The sequence below is a fragment of the Stylophora pistillata genome, chromosome 5, assembly GCF_964205215.1.
Source record: "Stylophora pistillata chromosome 5, jaStyPist1.2, whole genome shotgun sequence".
Lineage (NCBI taxonomy): Eukaryota > Metazoa > Cnidaria > Anthozoa > Scleractinia > Pocilloporidae > Stylophora > Stylophora pistillata.
The window spans coordinates 25,681,427-25,697,502 of NC_142523.1; the positions used below are offsets into that span (position 1 = coordinate 25,681,427).

The 16,076-nt window shown below is 40.2% G+C and overlaps 1 protein-coding gene and 1 pseudogene across 1 annotated transcript; one reads left to right on the forward strand and one right to left on the reverse strand.

Moving 5' to 3' along the window:
- Positions 1-7,067: 7,067 nt before the first annotated feature.
- On the reverse strand, positions 7,068-12,462 carry LOC148731048 (methylglutaconyl-CoA hydratase, mitochondrial-like). Its single transcript, XM_088759749.1, has 7 exons — positions 12,260-12,462; positions 11,399-11,466; positions 10,752-10,824; positions 10,022-10,273; positions 8,767-9,005; positions 7,772-7,819; positions 7,068-7,483 (listed from the first exon to the last, which is right to left on the reverse strand). Exons 1-7 carry the CDS (start codon positions 12,444-12,446, stop codon positions 7,406-7,408), a joined length of 945 nt encoding a protein of 314 aa, XP_088615875.1. The 5' UTR covers positions 12,447-12,462; the 3' UTR covers positions 7,068-7,405.
- Positions 12,463-14,426: 1,964 nt separating this feature from the next.
- LOC148731049 (histidine N-acetyltransferase-like) lies at positions 14,427-16,018 on the forward strand (annotated as a pseudogene).
- Positions 16,019-16,076: the final 58 nt, after the last annotated feature.

Sequence of the window (16,076 nt, forward strand, 5' to 3'; positions counted from 1 at the left end):
GAAACAAGTTTGCCCAGACGTTGAAATGAAATCTACAAATGTTGTGCTGTCGACATACACAGGTGAGACTGTGCGTCCCTTAGGGGAAGCGCATGTGAAGGTTGAGTACATGGGATCACAACACACACTGCCTTTGCTAATTGTACGCGAAGGGACTGGTGCCTTATTTGGTCGAAACTGGCTTACAGATGTCAAGCTGGATTGGAAGAAGTTGCCAGGTTTGAATCACGTTGAACCCTTGCAATGCCATCCCTCTACACTACCGGAAACCCTAGGAAACCAGACATTAGCATCAGTCCTTGAGAATTACAGTGAATTGTTTCAACCTCAACTTGGATGTTATAATGGGGATCCTGTCATATTGAATGAAAGTAAAGAAGCCAAATTTCATAAAGCCAGACCCGTTCCTTATGCATTACAGTCAAAAGTTGAGAGTGCTCTGCTTAAGATGGAAAAAGATGGTGTGATCGAACGAGTGACATCTGCGAACAGTGCAGCTCCAATTGTAGTCGTTGGCAAGAAAGACTCAGAGGATTTCCGCGTTTGTGGAGATTTTAGTGTAACATACAATGCAAGTGCCCGTGTTGAAACCTACCCTATGCCTCAGATTGAGGATATGCATTCAGCTTTAAGAGGTTGCAAGGTGTTCAGTGTCCTGGATATACAGCAGGCCTATCATCAAGTACCGATTGCAAAGGAGTCCCAGTCTTACCTCACTATAAACACTCACATTGGGTTGTTTGCATTCAAAAGATTGCCGAATGCCATTCATTCTGGTCCTGCTATCTTTCAGAGAATCATGGATAATTTGTTGTCGGATGTACCAAAGGCTGTTAGTCGTTTGGACGATATTCTTGTTGCTGGCACAGATGCAGAGGACCACCTTCACACACTTTCACTGGTGTTAGAGCGTCTTCTTAATTCTGGATTCTGATTAAACAAAGCAAAGTGCAAGTTTTTTCAATCATCAGTGGTCTACCTGGGAGATATGATTGATGGAGAAGGTCTACACCCCACTCAGGATAAAGTTAAAGCTATTCGGGATGCTCCCAGGCCCAAAGATGTAACGGCCTTGAAATCTTTCTTGGGACTCATAATGTTCTATTCCCGGTTCATGCCTCATCATTCTACAGTCCTAGCACCTTTACACCAATTACTTAAAAAGGGTACTTCATGGAGATGGTTGAAAGCTGAAGAGGATGCATTTGTTGCAGCACAGCAGCTCATTCTGAACTCACGGACACTGGTACATTATGATCATACCCTGCCCCTTTTTCTTTCATGTGATGCCTCATCTTATGGCGCTGGAGCAGTCCTGTCTCATCAAATTGATGGACAATTTCGACCGGTGGCTTTTGCTTCTTGCACTTTGACTCCTGCTCAACAAAACTATTCTCAGCTAGAAAAGGAGGCCTTCAGTATCATCTTTGGACTAAAGAGATTCCGACAGTATCTCTATGGTCACTCCTTTACAATTTTAACCGACCATCGACCTTTGCTGACTCTCTTGGGTCCTCAGAGACCGGTTCCCGCTCATGCTGCAGCTCGACTTCAAAGATGGGCTCTTATCCTTGCTTCATACAATTACAAGATTGAGTACCGTAGTAGTGTAGCACATGTAGATGCAGACAGTATGTCTCGCCTTCCCTTGCCTCTGACATGGTCCCCCAAATGTGAAAATGTTGAATGCTATTTTTTGGACACTGAAGTTGTCACTAATGTGACCAGTCAGATGATAAAGAAGGAGACTCAACTGGATCCAGTCTTATCCCAAGTGTACACTTACGTCATTAGTGGTTGGCCTCATGTAGTGGATCCCAGTCTGGTACCATTTAAAACAAGACAAGACGAGTTAAGCACACGTCATGGTTGCTTATTATGGGGTGCTCGTGTTATTGTTCCTCCATCGCTCCAAGAGAAAGTGCTGCAAGAACTGCATGACACTCACCCCGGGATCTCTCGAATGAAAGCTTTGGCACGATCTTATGTGTGGTGGCCCAAAATGGATTCTGACATTAAATTAACTGTTTCTTCATGTAGCACTTGCCAGTCTATGAGATCAGATCCTTCCCCAGTTCAAATTTATCCCTGGACCTTTCCAGCACGACCGTGGTCTCGCATTCATGTGGATTTTGAGGGGCCAATCTCTGGCTGTACCTACCTTGTGGTTGTAGATGCTTAGAGTAAATTTCCAGAGGTAGTCAAAATGTCTACTACCTCAGCTAAAGCAACTGTGACCACCTTGCGTGACATCTTCAGCAGGCATGGTTTGCCAGAAATTATCGTGTCAGACAATGGGCCCCAGTTCACTTTTACAGAATTTGAACAATTTTGTGCCAGCAATGGACTACTACACCGTACCTCAGCGGTGTACAAGCCATCTACAAATGGTCAAGCAGAACGTGTCGTGCAGATTTTGAAATCAGCCATTAAACAAGCCCACCTTACCAATCCAGATGTAGATGCTGTTATTGCAAATTATTTATTGATTTACAGGACCACTCCTCATTCTACCACAGGCGAACCACCCTCACTGCTTCTCATGGGCCGGAGACTGCGCAACCGGCTGGACTTGCTGACACCTTCAGTTGAAAGACATGTCGAAGCTCGCCAATACTCTACCATGCTGAGTCGCACTGCACATAGAGGCTTCCGCAAGTTTAATGCCGGCGATTCTGTTCTGGCTCGAAATTTTGGAAGGGGAGGAAAATGGGTGCGTGGAGTCGTTACTGAGGTCCTTGGTCCTCGTCATTATATGGTCAAGGTGGCAGGTAATCTGTGGAAACGAAACATAGACCAGCTGTTGAGACGCCCTGCAGATGTGGCTTCGATGCGTGGTTTTTTAGCATCTGAATACCAGTCTATGCCGCTTGATGTATCTCCCAACATAGATCAGCCCAGTGAGATTGTTCGCGACTCAACTATACCGTCTGCCTATATCCCTCCTACAGCAACGTTGGAGGAATCCATTCTAGCTAGCTCTGGAGATTCTCGTATTCCAAACAAGCAACCAACAGTGTCAATGCCTGTTGCTGACCCCCTTATGAATTCTCAACCTGCTTCCTTGCCAGAGAATTCTGATTCTGCTAATGTCAATGACACTCTGGTAGTTCAACCGGGTTCTTTATGTGAATCACCTGCGGAAAAGCGTTATCCCACTCGGACAACCCGTAGGCCCCCGAGGCACTTGAAAGATTACGAGTTGAAGTAATAGCTGTAATTGACTTAAAAACTTTTGTTTGTTTTTTTTGATTTGCGTATTTTCACATTCTATTTTTCGTAAAAAAAAAGGGGAGATGTTATATCGTGACCTTGTTTTGTTACACTTGTGTTACATTGTATTAAGTTACGTCACGGTTGTGTTACGTGTACATGGATGCGCCTGCGCAGAGATAGAACAGGAATAAAGGGATCTTGGAATGTTCATGTTCATTGCGGGTTTGGTTATAATTTCGTCCTTTAGTTTCCTAAGATACAACAACAATAATACCTGGATTCTGCTGCCTTGACTTCGCGATTGACCCTATTTCTTAGCTTCCTATAGCAAGCCCAATGATAAACAGAATTGGTTTTCACAGCTTTACGATGGTGAAAATCACGATCTTTCATCACCTCGTTGATTTTATCATTTAACCACGGGAGGGGAACACCTCGTATTCTTCGCCTTTTTACAGGCGCATGCAGGTCAGCTATTTCAGAGAACAACTGATTCCAAATAAACACAGCGTCGTCGATGTCTTCCTCGATTTCAATAACGTGCCATGGGACGCTATTCAAGTCCGCTAGGAAGATATTCTCATAAAAGCTCTCATAAGAGCGGTATTCAATTGTTTTTGGTGGTGCCTTAATTATACCTGCTTTTAAAACACAATAGACGAGGTAGTGATCACTCAGTGAAACAGGAACACCGGAGTCAGCAATGCGGTGATCATTGTTCACTAAAATCACGTCAAGCAAAGTTTTAGAGGTTTCCGTCACTCGGGTAGCCTCAGTAATGAGTTGCGTAAGATCGTGTGAAATTGCAAATTTTTTAAGCTCTTGTTTTTCTTTCTTTCTTTCTTGAATATGGCAGCATATTTACATTAAGGTCGCCAAGAAGCACGAAATCACATTTATCCAGGTTAACTTTCGTCATAGATATCTCCAGGTTTGAAATAAAGTTCGCAAAGTCAAAAACGGGAGCTCTGTATGCACAACAAATCAATACTGGGCGACATTTAGTGCGCGTTAGCTCAATCCAAAGGCATTCATTTGCGGCTGAGTGAAGATCGTTCCTAACACGAAACGACAAGCTTTCCTTTGCATAGATTGCTACTCCGCCAAATCCCTCTTTGATTCCAGACCTATCCAGGCGAATGCAACTGTATCCTAGAATAGTAACATGAGAATCTCCATAGCAGTCATCAAGCCAAGTTTCGCTTAGTGTAAGAATATCGATCGTTTTGTTATCCAAACCCTCCAGGCGCAGCGAGTCCAATTTTTTCCTCAGGCTTGGAATATTTAGGTTGTCGAAACGTCAGTCACTACCACCGACAACAGTCCTTCTAAGGACTAAACTCACCCGGACGATCAGACTACACCTTCACATGTTACCCCCGGGTTCAACCCATTTACTGCATTGACTGTATTTTGCCAGTTAGACCGTTCCTGAGCTACCCTTTCTGCCTCACCCCACCTTAAATGAACCCTCTAACTTGCACAGCTAACCAACACAGAATTTCTCTCTACTATCTGAATACAATATGAAGAAGACAAGTGATGAGAATAGAGAAAAATATCAATTAAGGGATTATTAGTTGATTCAATACCAAATTCTCTGAAATGATATCTTAAGAATTGTATGGCAGACCATAAGGAGAATTACCACTGAGATCTTATGGTGACACTCTATCTCTCTTGAACTTTCTGTTAACTAAAACCTCCAGGTCAAATTGTAAATCTTATTGGGTTAAAAATTATTAGTAATGTTAATATAATGTTACCTCAGAGAACTACTCAACGTACGATTCATTAAAGTATTGATTTTGTTCTGATCTTGTTATGCACATATCTTTTTTCCCTAAATTTTTCCATTTGCAACCCCATATCCACCTACCTCAACTAAATTTGTTTTCTGTGTTCTTTATTGAAAACCCTACAGTCCCACAAAACCCATATACAATAATTATAACCTCAACCAAATGGAACTAGAACTTTGTTCCCTAATAGACAATAGAAACCTTAGTAACGCTCAGCATTGTATTACTTTGCCTGTATTTATTGTCCAAAATTAGTCGTATGTTCAGACCAAATCAAGCTCCCATTGGCTTCTAGTGTAGATTATATCATTTCCTGTTTCTCCCAGCCCTTCTGGAAAGTTTTGTTCTCATGTACTGGTACACAAAATGCCAAAAAGTAATATTCATATGAAATGCTTCACTAGAGTTAATTTCACATCACTTGCCTTGAAAAAACAATCAACCTAAAAACTTCAGAACTCACTTTCACTTCATTGTATGGACAAAATCATGACTGAATCTATCAGGCCACTATGGGAGATAATGCTGAGGTTTTTTTTAGTTCCTAAAATCCTCAGGTTACATGTGCAACCTTTGTTGTCAAAATGAGACCTCCGTATAAAAGTTTGGCCATTAACCTTCACTTTGAAAGTGAGCATTTCAGAACTATTGTGTGCTAGTTATCTTGTGTTATCGATGAACAGGAACAATGTTGAAACTATCTAACTGTAATCAGGTATTAGCTCTTCCAGTAGAAACTCAGTAAGACACCGGTACCAGACATTAAAAAGCAGCTCAATTTCGTAGGCCATACATGTATGCATTGCGGACCTATTTTTTTTTATGTGGTTTAATTTTGAAATGGTATAGCTTTACATGTATGTAGAAATTCAGCCCCTTAAGTTTCTCATACAGTTTTATCAAATAACTAACTTGTTAATTTTTAACCCTATACACTTCAACAGAATCCAGATTCTAGATAATTGCAACTTTATCTCTGAAAAAGAGGTGGCAGTAAGCATTATTATAGCCTTTGAGCTATAATGAGGTTGTTGTTTGGTCTCGTCACGCAACGTTGGAGAGAAAGCGTTGTGTGACGAGTTTAAAATGGGGCTGTGGAGGGGACTGCAGGAAGAGTGGTGACAATGCAGTCTATTTTTGCCATCAATTATTCAGACAGCAGCACTAGTTACTAAGTGTCCAATTTCAACCCATATATCCAAACAAATAACTCCTGCATGCATAGCATGCCTTGTTTTAACCTACAGCAGAATCAGTACAGGACAATAATAATTAGTGCCCCCCCTTGACTATTAGCACCCATCCTCCAATAAATTCCCCCTCTTTTACCCAACAGTTTAAATAAGCCCTTATGCACTTTTTGAGGAAGTACAGTATTCAATTTTATAATTTCTCCTTTAGTTTCAACAAATAATAAGTAGTTAATAATGATTGTAACCCCAAAAGGTCACATGTGCAGCGAGGGTCGTAAGCGATGAATTTGGAGACCAGACAATTATAACGCACAACGTTAACTTTTAATTGGAATAGCTTAAAAGGGCAGCGGCTTGTAGAGTGATAGATAGATGATTTGATATGTAGCTTTGCGTAGCGGTAAGATCTTGTTGCAGTGAGGTTTGATGTGGTTCGAACTAGAAAGCAAAGAAAGGAACCTAAATAAGCCGACGCCTGTGGATGGACTACTTAATCTAGACGCACGTGGCATAGAATCGCGAAACTACACAGGCGCTAAAGATAATCATGCCAATTAAGATAATGAAGGTAACTATAACAATCAAGTAAATAAAATGGCTTACTTTAGTCTGGGTCCTAGCGGTAATGGGTAGCTGGTATGTGGCGGTGAAAAAGAAAGTAGCGTTTAGCGAACATGTAGCGTTGCAACAATAAACCTCTCAAAGGACTACGTCCCTTACACAAATGAAATCCGATCGCTAAACCTGTCACGCAAGTATGTACAGTTGCGCAAGAAGTAGATAATCAACGAGGACAAGGCAGGAATCACGGCTAAATATAAACAGACGAACTATTATGGTATGAAAGTAACAATGATTTCAATAGAAAAATCTGACAGGGTCCTTTTATTAAAAGCTGGTAAAGGGGGGGATGGGGTGGGGGTGTACATCAGTATACATATTCTCCATACAGTTTTCTATGTATTTCTTAAGGTGCTGACAAGGAGAATTTGTTGAACAATCAAGAGCTTGTTTAGTTGGTGATCATTTCCTTTATTCTCCTAACCTTAATGTTTGATTCAGGGGTGATATTGTAAGGAGAAATTAGACGCCGGTCACTCTTAGGAAGTCAAACAGTTCACCAGAGTCTTTGTTCTATTCTCCAGTTGCACATTTACTTCATCATGTCCATACTTTTCTGTCATGTTATTCTCTTCACTCCCCTGTGTATTGTGGTGTTCTTTTCTCTTTGAATGCGTTAAGACCCTCAAGTCTGTCTTTGGTGGGTATAACCTGATGGAAGAAAATTCACAACTTTTGACTTATGTAAACATTGTTTTATATAATTTCAATTTAAATACCAAAACATTGTTTTGTTTGACAATAACAGTACAGACCACCCAAACCACTGTGTTTTTCACCACAATATTGATGTCAAATAAAACGAGTCTTTCAGTGCATGGCATGTTGGAATATGACACATTGACGTGAGTAGCATTGTGTGTACTCTCTTATCAACAATGGCAAATTAGCCAATTAGATTGCGACATTACTGCAGTAAAAAAATATTTGCACCAATACCTGAGCATAACAACCTTCTTCAAATGACATGGCTGACGTGAGGTCAACCTGCAGAAAGAAAGAAGACACAAATCACATATTCTGGGAGCAAATCCATTTCATTATAACAAAACCTTGCTGTATTGAATGCATTCCATGGTTTAACATCAGCGTGCATATTTTCCATACTGTTCTCTACACATTTCTTATACTACCATCAAGGAGGATTTGCTTAACAGTCAAGAGCTCCTCTAGTTTGCGATCAATTCTTTTATTTTCGTGACCTTGGTATTTGATTCAGCACTAATATTGTAACGAGAAAATAGCTTCTAGTCACTGTTAACTGAATGATTAAGGGATTCAACTTAATTACCTTGCAAAGGGTGTCATGATGATACAAAAAATGCTGGTTACTTCGAATAAATTTTATTTTTCCTTTTTTTTTTTACTTGTCAGACTTGTCTAGTATGTATTTAGAAACCTCAGATGTGATCATGAGATTTGAGAATTAAAAAAAATGAAAGAAGAGAATCAAATAAGGGAAACCATACAACTACTCATTGATCATCAGTTGTGACCCTTTTAACCCTAACATGATCAGTCCACATATTCTCCATACTGTCCGCTATACATTACCTAAGGTGCTGACAAGGAGAATTTGGTTAACAATCAAGAACTTATTTAGTTCGTGATCATTTTCTTCATTCCCACGACCAGGACCTTAACCCATCATTAACGTTAACTGCCACTCAATGAGAAATCCTGTGCCAACACAAACTGATATAACATTTTTCCAGAATTCTAGCTTGTTTCCGGTTTCAGAGGCCAGTTCAATCTACCTCTCCAGTGCCAAAGATTTGATGATTACTCTCTAACTTTTGACGAGTTAAGAATGTCATTGAGTAGGTTCAGCAAGCAGTGAAGAGGTTAATGTGGGATTCAGTGGTGATATTTAAAGGAGAAATTAGTCACTAGTCACTCTTGCAGATCAAAAGGTTAAAAAAGAAAGGACTTACCTGGATTCCCTTGTTAATTGCTAGTTTGGCCATCCTCACAGCAACAGGTCCTCGGGGAAGAATTTCTTCAGCTAAAACAAGTGCTCTTTGATATGCTGCATCACCAGTTTCAGTTTGTTCAGCAACATAATCAGCCAAACCTATTTCTTCGGCTTCTGTACCATCGATCATTTTGCCTGTAAAAATCATTTCCTTGGCTTTTGAGATACCTACTAGCCTTGGTAGACGTTGAGTACCTCCTAAAAAAACAGAAACCGACAGGCTGTCAGACTATTTTGCACCAACTTTGTGAAGTGTGATCAAAGATGATAATAAGTGTTTTGAACTAATTCTAACGTCAATTAATGTCTGACGTAAAAAAAAGTTACTCATTATGTTCCAGAATGCTGAAAATCTTGTCTTAGAGAGTTTCAAATTTCAAATTTTTCAGGGGGAGCATGCCCACAGAACCCCTCTCCTTGAGGGACCTGTTGCTTTGCAACCATCACGCTTGCAACACAATCATACAGGCTGCCCACTCAGTTTATATCATACATTTATTACACCTTGTAATGACAACCCTGTAAAAGCTCTGTGATATCATCCATTTCAGATGTCAAGGCTGAAATACCAATAGCTGACTTGCACACAAGACTTAATGAATGATGCACTATATGAATTGGAAAAAAGGGATTTAAACCCTTTAACTCCCAGATGTGATCATCGTTTAACTTCTTCCCATGAGTTCAATATGCTATCATCTTGCACTGGGTTATGAGAAAAGACAGGCTTATCAGCCAGAGGGTGCGATCATGATCCAACATCAAACTCTCCCCTCTGATTTCCAAGGAAATGAAGAGTGATTAGAGGAGAGAATTGCTAATTCGATCTTGGGAGTAAAAGTGTCAACCTTTAACTCCCACGAGTGACCAAGAAAGAATTTCTCCTCATTTCTCCATCAATAAAAAAACAGAAAAGTAATGAGAATAAACAAAAATATTCATTGGTGGATTAATTACCAGTAAGTTGATGCAACACCAAATTCTCAGAACTATAACATCAATTGAATTGTAGGACAGGACCTCTTCTGAATTGTCATTGCCTATTGTTGTGAAGAGTAGCCTACGAAATGCTAAGGAGGGGGGATGGGTGAGGCAGCTTGTGATAGCCTAAGGGAAGAGGAGTTAGGTGATTTGTGATGGCCTTCCATTCCATCCAGAGACAATGAAATTCCTAGCTGCCATGGATAAGTAGCAGAATCTTATAAAAACTCTACCTGCCCCAGGAATAATAGCCAAACGAGTTTCTGTCAGCCCTACTTTAGCGCTACTTGCAGCAATCCTAAAGTCACATGACAGGGCCATTTCAAGGCCACCACCAAGGGCGTGGCCATCTAAAGCAGCAATCGTAGGCATTGGTAGGTTGTGTAGTTCCATTATTGCTGCCCGAGCCATGGATACAAATGGTCCAACCTCATGTGCTGCCATTTTGGCTCTCTCTTTGAGATCAGCTCCTGCACAAAAAATACCTGGGAGTGACAAAAGACAGGAAAACTTGAGTAATACCAACTGTAATGAGGGTTCTACTACAAAAAAAAAACAAGCATGAAATTTTTTTAGGTCTAGAATTCTACTAGTTGACAAAGCACTGGTCCACTTGTGTTCTTATCCAACACTGTCTTTCTCCAATCACGGGGATAGATAGTGCTCACAAATTAATTGCAAGGAAAACTTGACAAACGGCTGGAGTTGCCAGGGATGACCTGGCATCTCTTTTGGAAGATACCAAGGTAGCCTACCTGCAGCTGCCTTCTACCTAAATATGCAACAATCACCAGGAACTCCTTTCCAATTTGTTTGGAGGAGAAGACCGAGGAGTGTTAATTTACAGCTGCTAGGCTACTTCTCCTCAACTCAGAGAACCACCTGGGCTCCCAAGTCTATTTTATTTATGTTCCACTTCTACTACTGATGCTTGGCCTGACGTATCACTTTTGAAATTTTTACCTTGTGCATCACTTTTGATGATAACAGTCCTTACATTCTTGTCAAACTTCACACAGGCAAGGGCATCTGTCAACTAAATAACAAGAAGCTAACTTCTTGAATGCTTCTCTGCAAGGATCTTCTTGTCAAAATCAAGTTAACAGCTATAACTAAGGTACTTGGTGTACCCCCCTGGTGAAGAGCTTCTTTGATGAGATTATGTTCACACAATCATGTCTGACTCCATTCAGATTTGTGCATATTTTTGAGAAAGTTGTAACACTTTAAACATGATTCAAGCAATAAGGGATTTTCCTGTGTTTCTTGGAAAATTTGCTAAAGTTGCATAAACCGAGGATTCTGTAAAGGGCTGGCATATAAATGTCTCCAATTCACCTGTACCCCCTTTGTTGCTGTTCAGATGAAGCTATCTTAAAGTAAGGGAAGGGCGTGTGATTGCCACTTTAAATTATTCTAAAAGAAAGAACTAGCTGGAGGTGATACATGCAACAGAGGGATTCACAAGGGGTGATCCTAGAGCACCCATTAGGACTGGGGCAGGCAAGAAGTATAAAGCTGCAAAAGTCGATGACCCCTGGAAATTGGCAAAAGTAGGGTGGAAATTGACCCCCTTACTGATATGCACAACAAAATGAAAGGGGTCTCACCAGTCTTAAGAAATTCTTGCTCATGGCATTTTTTGCCTCTGGTCTGTTCATCACAAACAAGGCAATCCCTGTGACGGAATACAATTTATCATCATTCTGGAAATATTTCAGTTCAACTGATCATAGAACCAGGCAAGATTTCTGCACAAACCCATGCATACAGTTGTTAGATAAAGAAAATAATAGATTGCCTTTAGGTGAATAACTTTTTTTTAGTATATCCCATTCAGAAACTAAATTAAATAGTTTGTTTCCGTTAATATACCAAAAAATGGTGGGAAAGTAAACTGTTGACATGCAATTTTGTCTCTTTGATTGCCGGAGGTGAATCGTGCTTATCGATTACTTATGGAACCAGCCAATAAGCACGTGTGAAAAACAATATTCACCTGTGTGGTATTTATTAATATCGGGTTATTTAAGGCAAATACTGCACTTCATGTTGGTTTACCGGCAAAATAATCCATGCAGGATGATGGGAGAAACCGGAAAATTTGGAAAATCTCAACTTAGAGGGGAAGTTAAATTACGAGTGTGAGTTCTACACTCAATAAGATATATCATTCCATATTTTGGAAAATCACGCCGGTGAACCGATACAATGGTGCGATGAATGAATGAATGAATAACTTTATTTAGACACGTGACATCGATAAGTCTAAGAAAAAGACTCGTTACAAAAGTGTACGTGTATGCAAAAAGTTATGTACGTGTATCTATTGCGATCTATTGCTTTTATAAACTAAACTTGAATTTTCCAAGGATTTTCCGGTGCAAAAGAAAAAATAGGTTCTTGAACAATCGGGTCGCTCGTAATATCAGTTGCTTTACTAACGAAAAATCTTTCCACATCTAATTTACCTTGGTGTTTACCGTCCAAATACCGAAGACTGAATTCTTCTGCCGCTGATGTCGCGCTTTCTGTGCTGTAATTGGAATTGTTTGGAAAGCATAAACTTCTGCAAGCAGAGATCTTTCTCCAATGATGGATTACAGAAAAAATGCCAGCATTGTTACTTCTTGGAAATCTTTTCAAGATCGCCGCCATTTTGGTCTTCTAGAGATACTCGTCATGTAATTGTCATCTGGTACCCGCCCCTGTCCCCGCCTCTTTCAGTCCCCAGGACCGAGCGCGGCCATCGATTGTTGTAACATGTTACCATAGTAATGGTAAATTTCACTGGGACACCCCTAAGGTTTGCTTTCATGCGTTGTATGATTGCTCCATTCAATAATGAAAATACATATATACAAGACGTACTGTTACAATGAAATATATAAAGTTCATATATTTTGAACTGCGGTGTTAGATACGTGTAATGCACGATCCTCGCAGTAGATAGCGCTATTTAAGCAATAGCGAAAATCAGACCTGAAAAAAATCAGGCCTGTACGGGATTCGAACCACCGACCTCTGCGATACTAGTGCAGCGCTCTACCAATTGAGCTAACAAGCCAACTGGGAGCAGGCCGTTAAGTTGATTCAACTTAAGCCAACTGGGAGCAAGCCAACTGGGAGCAGGCCGGGAACTGGGAACAAGCCAACTGAGAGCAGGCCGTTAAGTTGAATCAACTTAACGGCCTGCTCCCAGTTGGCTTGTTAGCTCAATTGGTAGAGCGCTGCACTAGTATCGCAGAGGTCAGTGGTTCAAATCCCGTACAGGCCTGATTTTTTTCAGGTCTGATTTTCGCTATTGCTTAAATAGCGCTATCTACTGCGAGGATCGTGCATTATACGTAAGACGTACTGTGTTGAATAACACTTGTCAAGCTAGACTTCAGCTCGAATTTGATCAGTTTTTTAAGTGGCTCTGAATCTCATCTTTAAGTTCTGGGAATTTTGTAGCAAGCTAAACCTTTTTATCAGCATCCAATCAATTTCTTCTCTATTTTCAAATTTAGAGAGTAAAGTTACAAACGAAAAATTGGCGTGATCCATTTCACCATCTCCAGACTCAACTCGATACACGAAATGACCGCAGCTGTCAATTTTTTCGCAAGAAATCAGAAATATCAAGGGGTCAATCTCCCATCCATCTTTAATCAGCACTGATGTCTAAGTCTTCATCTTTAAATGCAGCTATGGTTTCGATTATGACACAACCACAACATTGCGTGACTTATGAGCGTTGGTATTAATACATCTCAGTGAAGAATGGGTGTCATACTTCCGCCACGCCCTTACGTGACAATCTCTGAAGAGAGTCATTCCCTAAGATAATGGTCGCAACCTTGTTTTTCAGTTCGAATATATTTTTATTTTAGCGTATCTGTTAGACAGCCAGTCATCGAAAGATGGATATCTGTTTTTACAGCGCTAGAAAATAAACAGCAATGTTTATTCAATGGCGATTTGGGAATTTGCTGTAAACACATTCAGACGTAAGTCGAAGTAGGCGGAAATTAGTACCACTTACCTTTTCCTGTGTAACATGCGAACGCGTTTTTTTAAATGAAAGACAAAAAAAAGTTTTTTTAAAATGAAATGTGAATGAGTTTTCAAATAAACCTGTGGATTTTAATTTCCTTTTAAATGTTCCCTTTCTGAACAGCAATCCAAGCGGGGTTTTTGGAAACAATGACGTTCAAACAATAAAGCTTCTCAGTTTGATGCTCGACAAGGCGTATTAACATAACACAGAGAGACTTAAAGAAAATGGAGCTTAAAACGCGAGTTTATAGAAGTTTTTTGAAAGTTTTATTTACGTGAAATCTTGCGTGATTTCCACACAGAGCGCTTCAGACCATTTAAATGGCTTTCCTTTACAATGGGTTTGTGAATTTGTAAACAGACAATTGTTGCAAGTTTTATTTTGTTTACGTTGTTTGTGTTGAACAACTAATTACCTTTAAGTGATAAAGAACCAATTGGAAGATCGGCTATTGTGCATAACAGTCAGTCATTATCTCGAATTTCTGACAAAATCATTGAGAGATCAAACTGTTAATAAACATTACGTGACATCGAAGTTTTTGCATTTGATCGACTTGTGTTTGTGCAGCAAGTGATTTTTAAATCTAGTTTGCTATGGAGAACTTGGAAATCCGCCTTGCCTCTGTAGCTGACTACGATGCCGTGGTAGAACTCTCCCGCGCAACTTACGAAGACAAAGCGGACGAAGATCATCCCCAACAGATTTCACGGTTGGCTTTCGGAACCCAAACGAGCTGTCTTCGTCGCAGAAATGGAAGAACAAATCGTTGGATTGCGGAGTCTTGTGGTGGTCAATGATGACCAAAGCTCTACCTGCGATGTGGAAAAAATCCATCCTAAATTCCGAAGTCAAGGGCTTCAAATCAAAATGATCGAGGCGAACCGAGACTTTATCCGTAAAAAATACCCGAATGTGGCCAGAGAACTCTTTTACGCTCCGAAGAAGTTCTACACACAGCGACAAGAGCTGTTTGCTGATCAAGTTCTTTTCAAACAAGACATAATTGCCTATCATATCGATCTGGAAAATCTCGATGTAGAGAGACTCAACGAAGTCGCTACCCGTCTTGCACTAGAGGTTAGGCCTTGTACCAGGGAAGAATTTCTGGAAGAGATCTTATCGATCGCCTTTAAGCTCTTTCCGAGCGAGGTCTTCACTATCGATGGGTTGGCATTAAAAGCTACGCGAGCCAATACGAGCGCAATGGTCCGAGACGGAGATAGATTTTTAGTCGATTACAATGAAGATGATTCGGAGCCGTTTAAGTCGTACAGTCACGGGAGAATTTCACCGAGAAATAATTCGCTTCACTGGGAATGCTGTATCTATACCAAAAGTCACTTCCTGTTTCAAGTGCATCTATTGGGGCAGGTCAGATGCGCAAGTGAAGTTATGGCCGACAACAAGAACACCGTGATTGTGATTCATTTCCTCTCTGATAGCCGACTGGTTTCTTACGGAAGAAAACTGTTAGAGGGTCTCTTGGGCTTCAAACCATGTGACCGACTCAACATGAAGCAAGAGTACGTACACGAGGAATCGCTAGAGTAATCCGAGGGTCCAGCTTGTTAAAGTCCAGTCCACTTAAGAATTATGACATTGCTTAAAAAATTTTCTTTTTTCTTTAGATAGAAATAAGACGTCGTTATCTAGATTTACAATAATCACCTTTTGCTAATCAATCATTTTTAGTTTAATGTTACTTCCACGAAGAATCGCTGGAGTAATCCGAAGGTCCAGCTTCTCAACGTCCAGTCCACATAAGGATTACAAAGCTTGTTCTCAGAGATTTTTCTTTCAAATCGAAATGAAACATTGTTTTGTTTTTCTAGACTGATGATTACTGCCTCTTTAGTTTACGTTTTGCCATAACGTTGATTAATCAGTTTTTAACTGTAATGTTATGATTTAGTGTCTCGCTTGAAGGCACGTAGAGTAACTGCCTGTCCCGTCTTCGCAACACGGTCAGGAGGCGGGTTTCATGCGACAGATGGAATACAAATTTAACAATTAATTGCAGTTTCAATTATCATACAGTTCTCTTCGGGGAACTGTATAAAATTATGTAAAGGCATTAAAAGAATCAAGAAAGCAATTAGACAATCAATTTTTAAAAATATGTATTTTATTGTGCAACAAGTAGCAATTAAAATTGATGAATTGAATAAAATTTCCATTTTTTTTTTGTTCCGACCCTTCAATTCCCATGAGTGACCAATACTGAATTTTCCGTTACATTATCG

Excerpts from the sequence above, each read along its gene's own strand:
- LOC148731048 (XM_088759749.1), bottom strand. The coding sequence starts at position 12,446 with ATGGCGGCGATCTTGAAAAGATTTCCAAGAAGTAACAATGCTGGCATT. Across the intron at positions 11,467-12,259 it reads TTTGGACGGTAAACACCAAG|GGATTGCCTTGTTTGTGATG; the intron begins GTAAATTAGATG and ends ATTCCGTCACAG. Across the intron at positions 7,820-8,766 it reads CAATTAACAAGGGAATCCAG|GTTGACCTCACGTCAGCCAT; the intron begins GTAAGTCCTTTC and ends TTCTTTCTGCAG.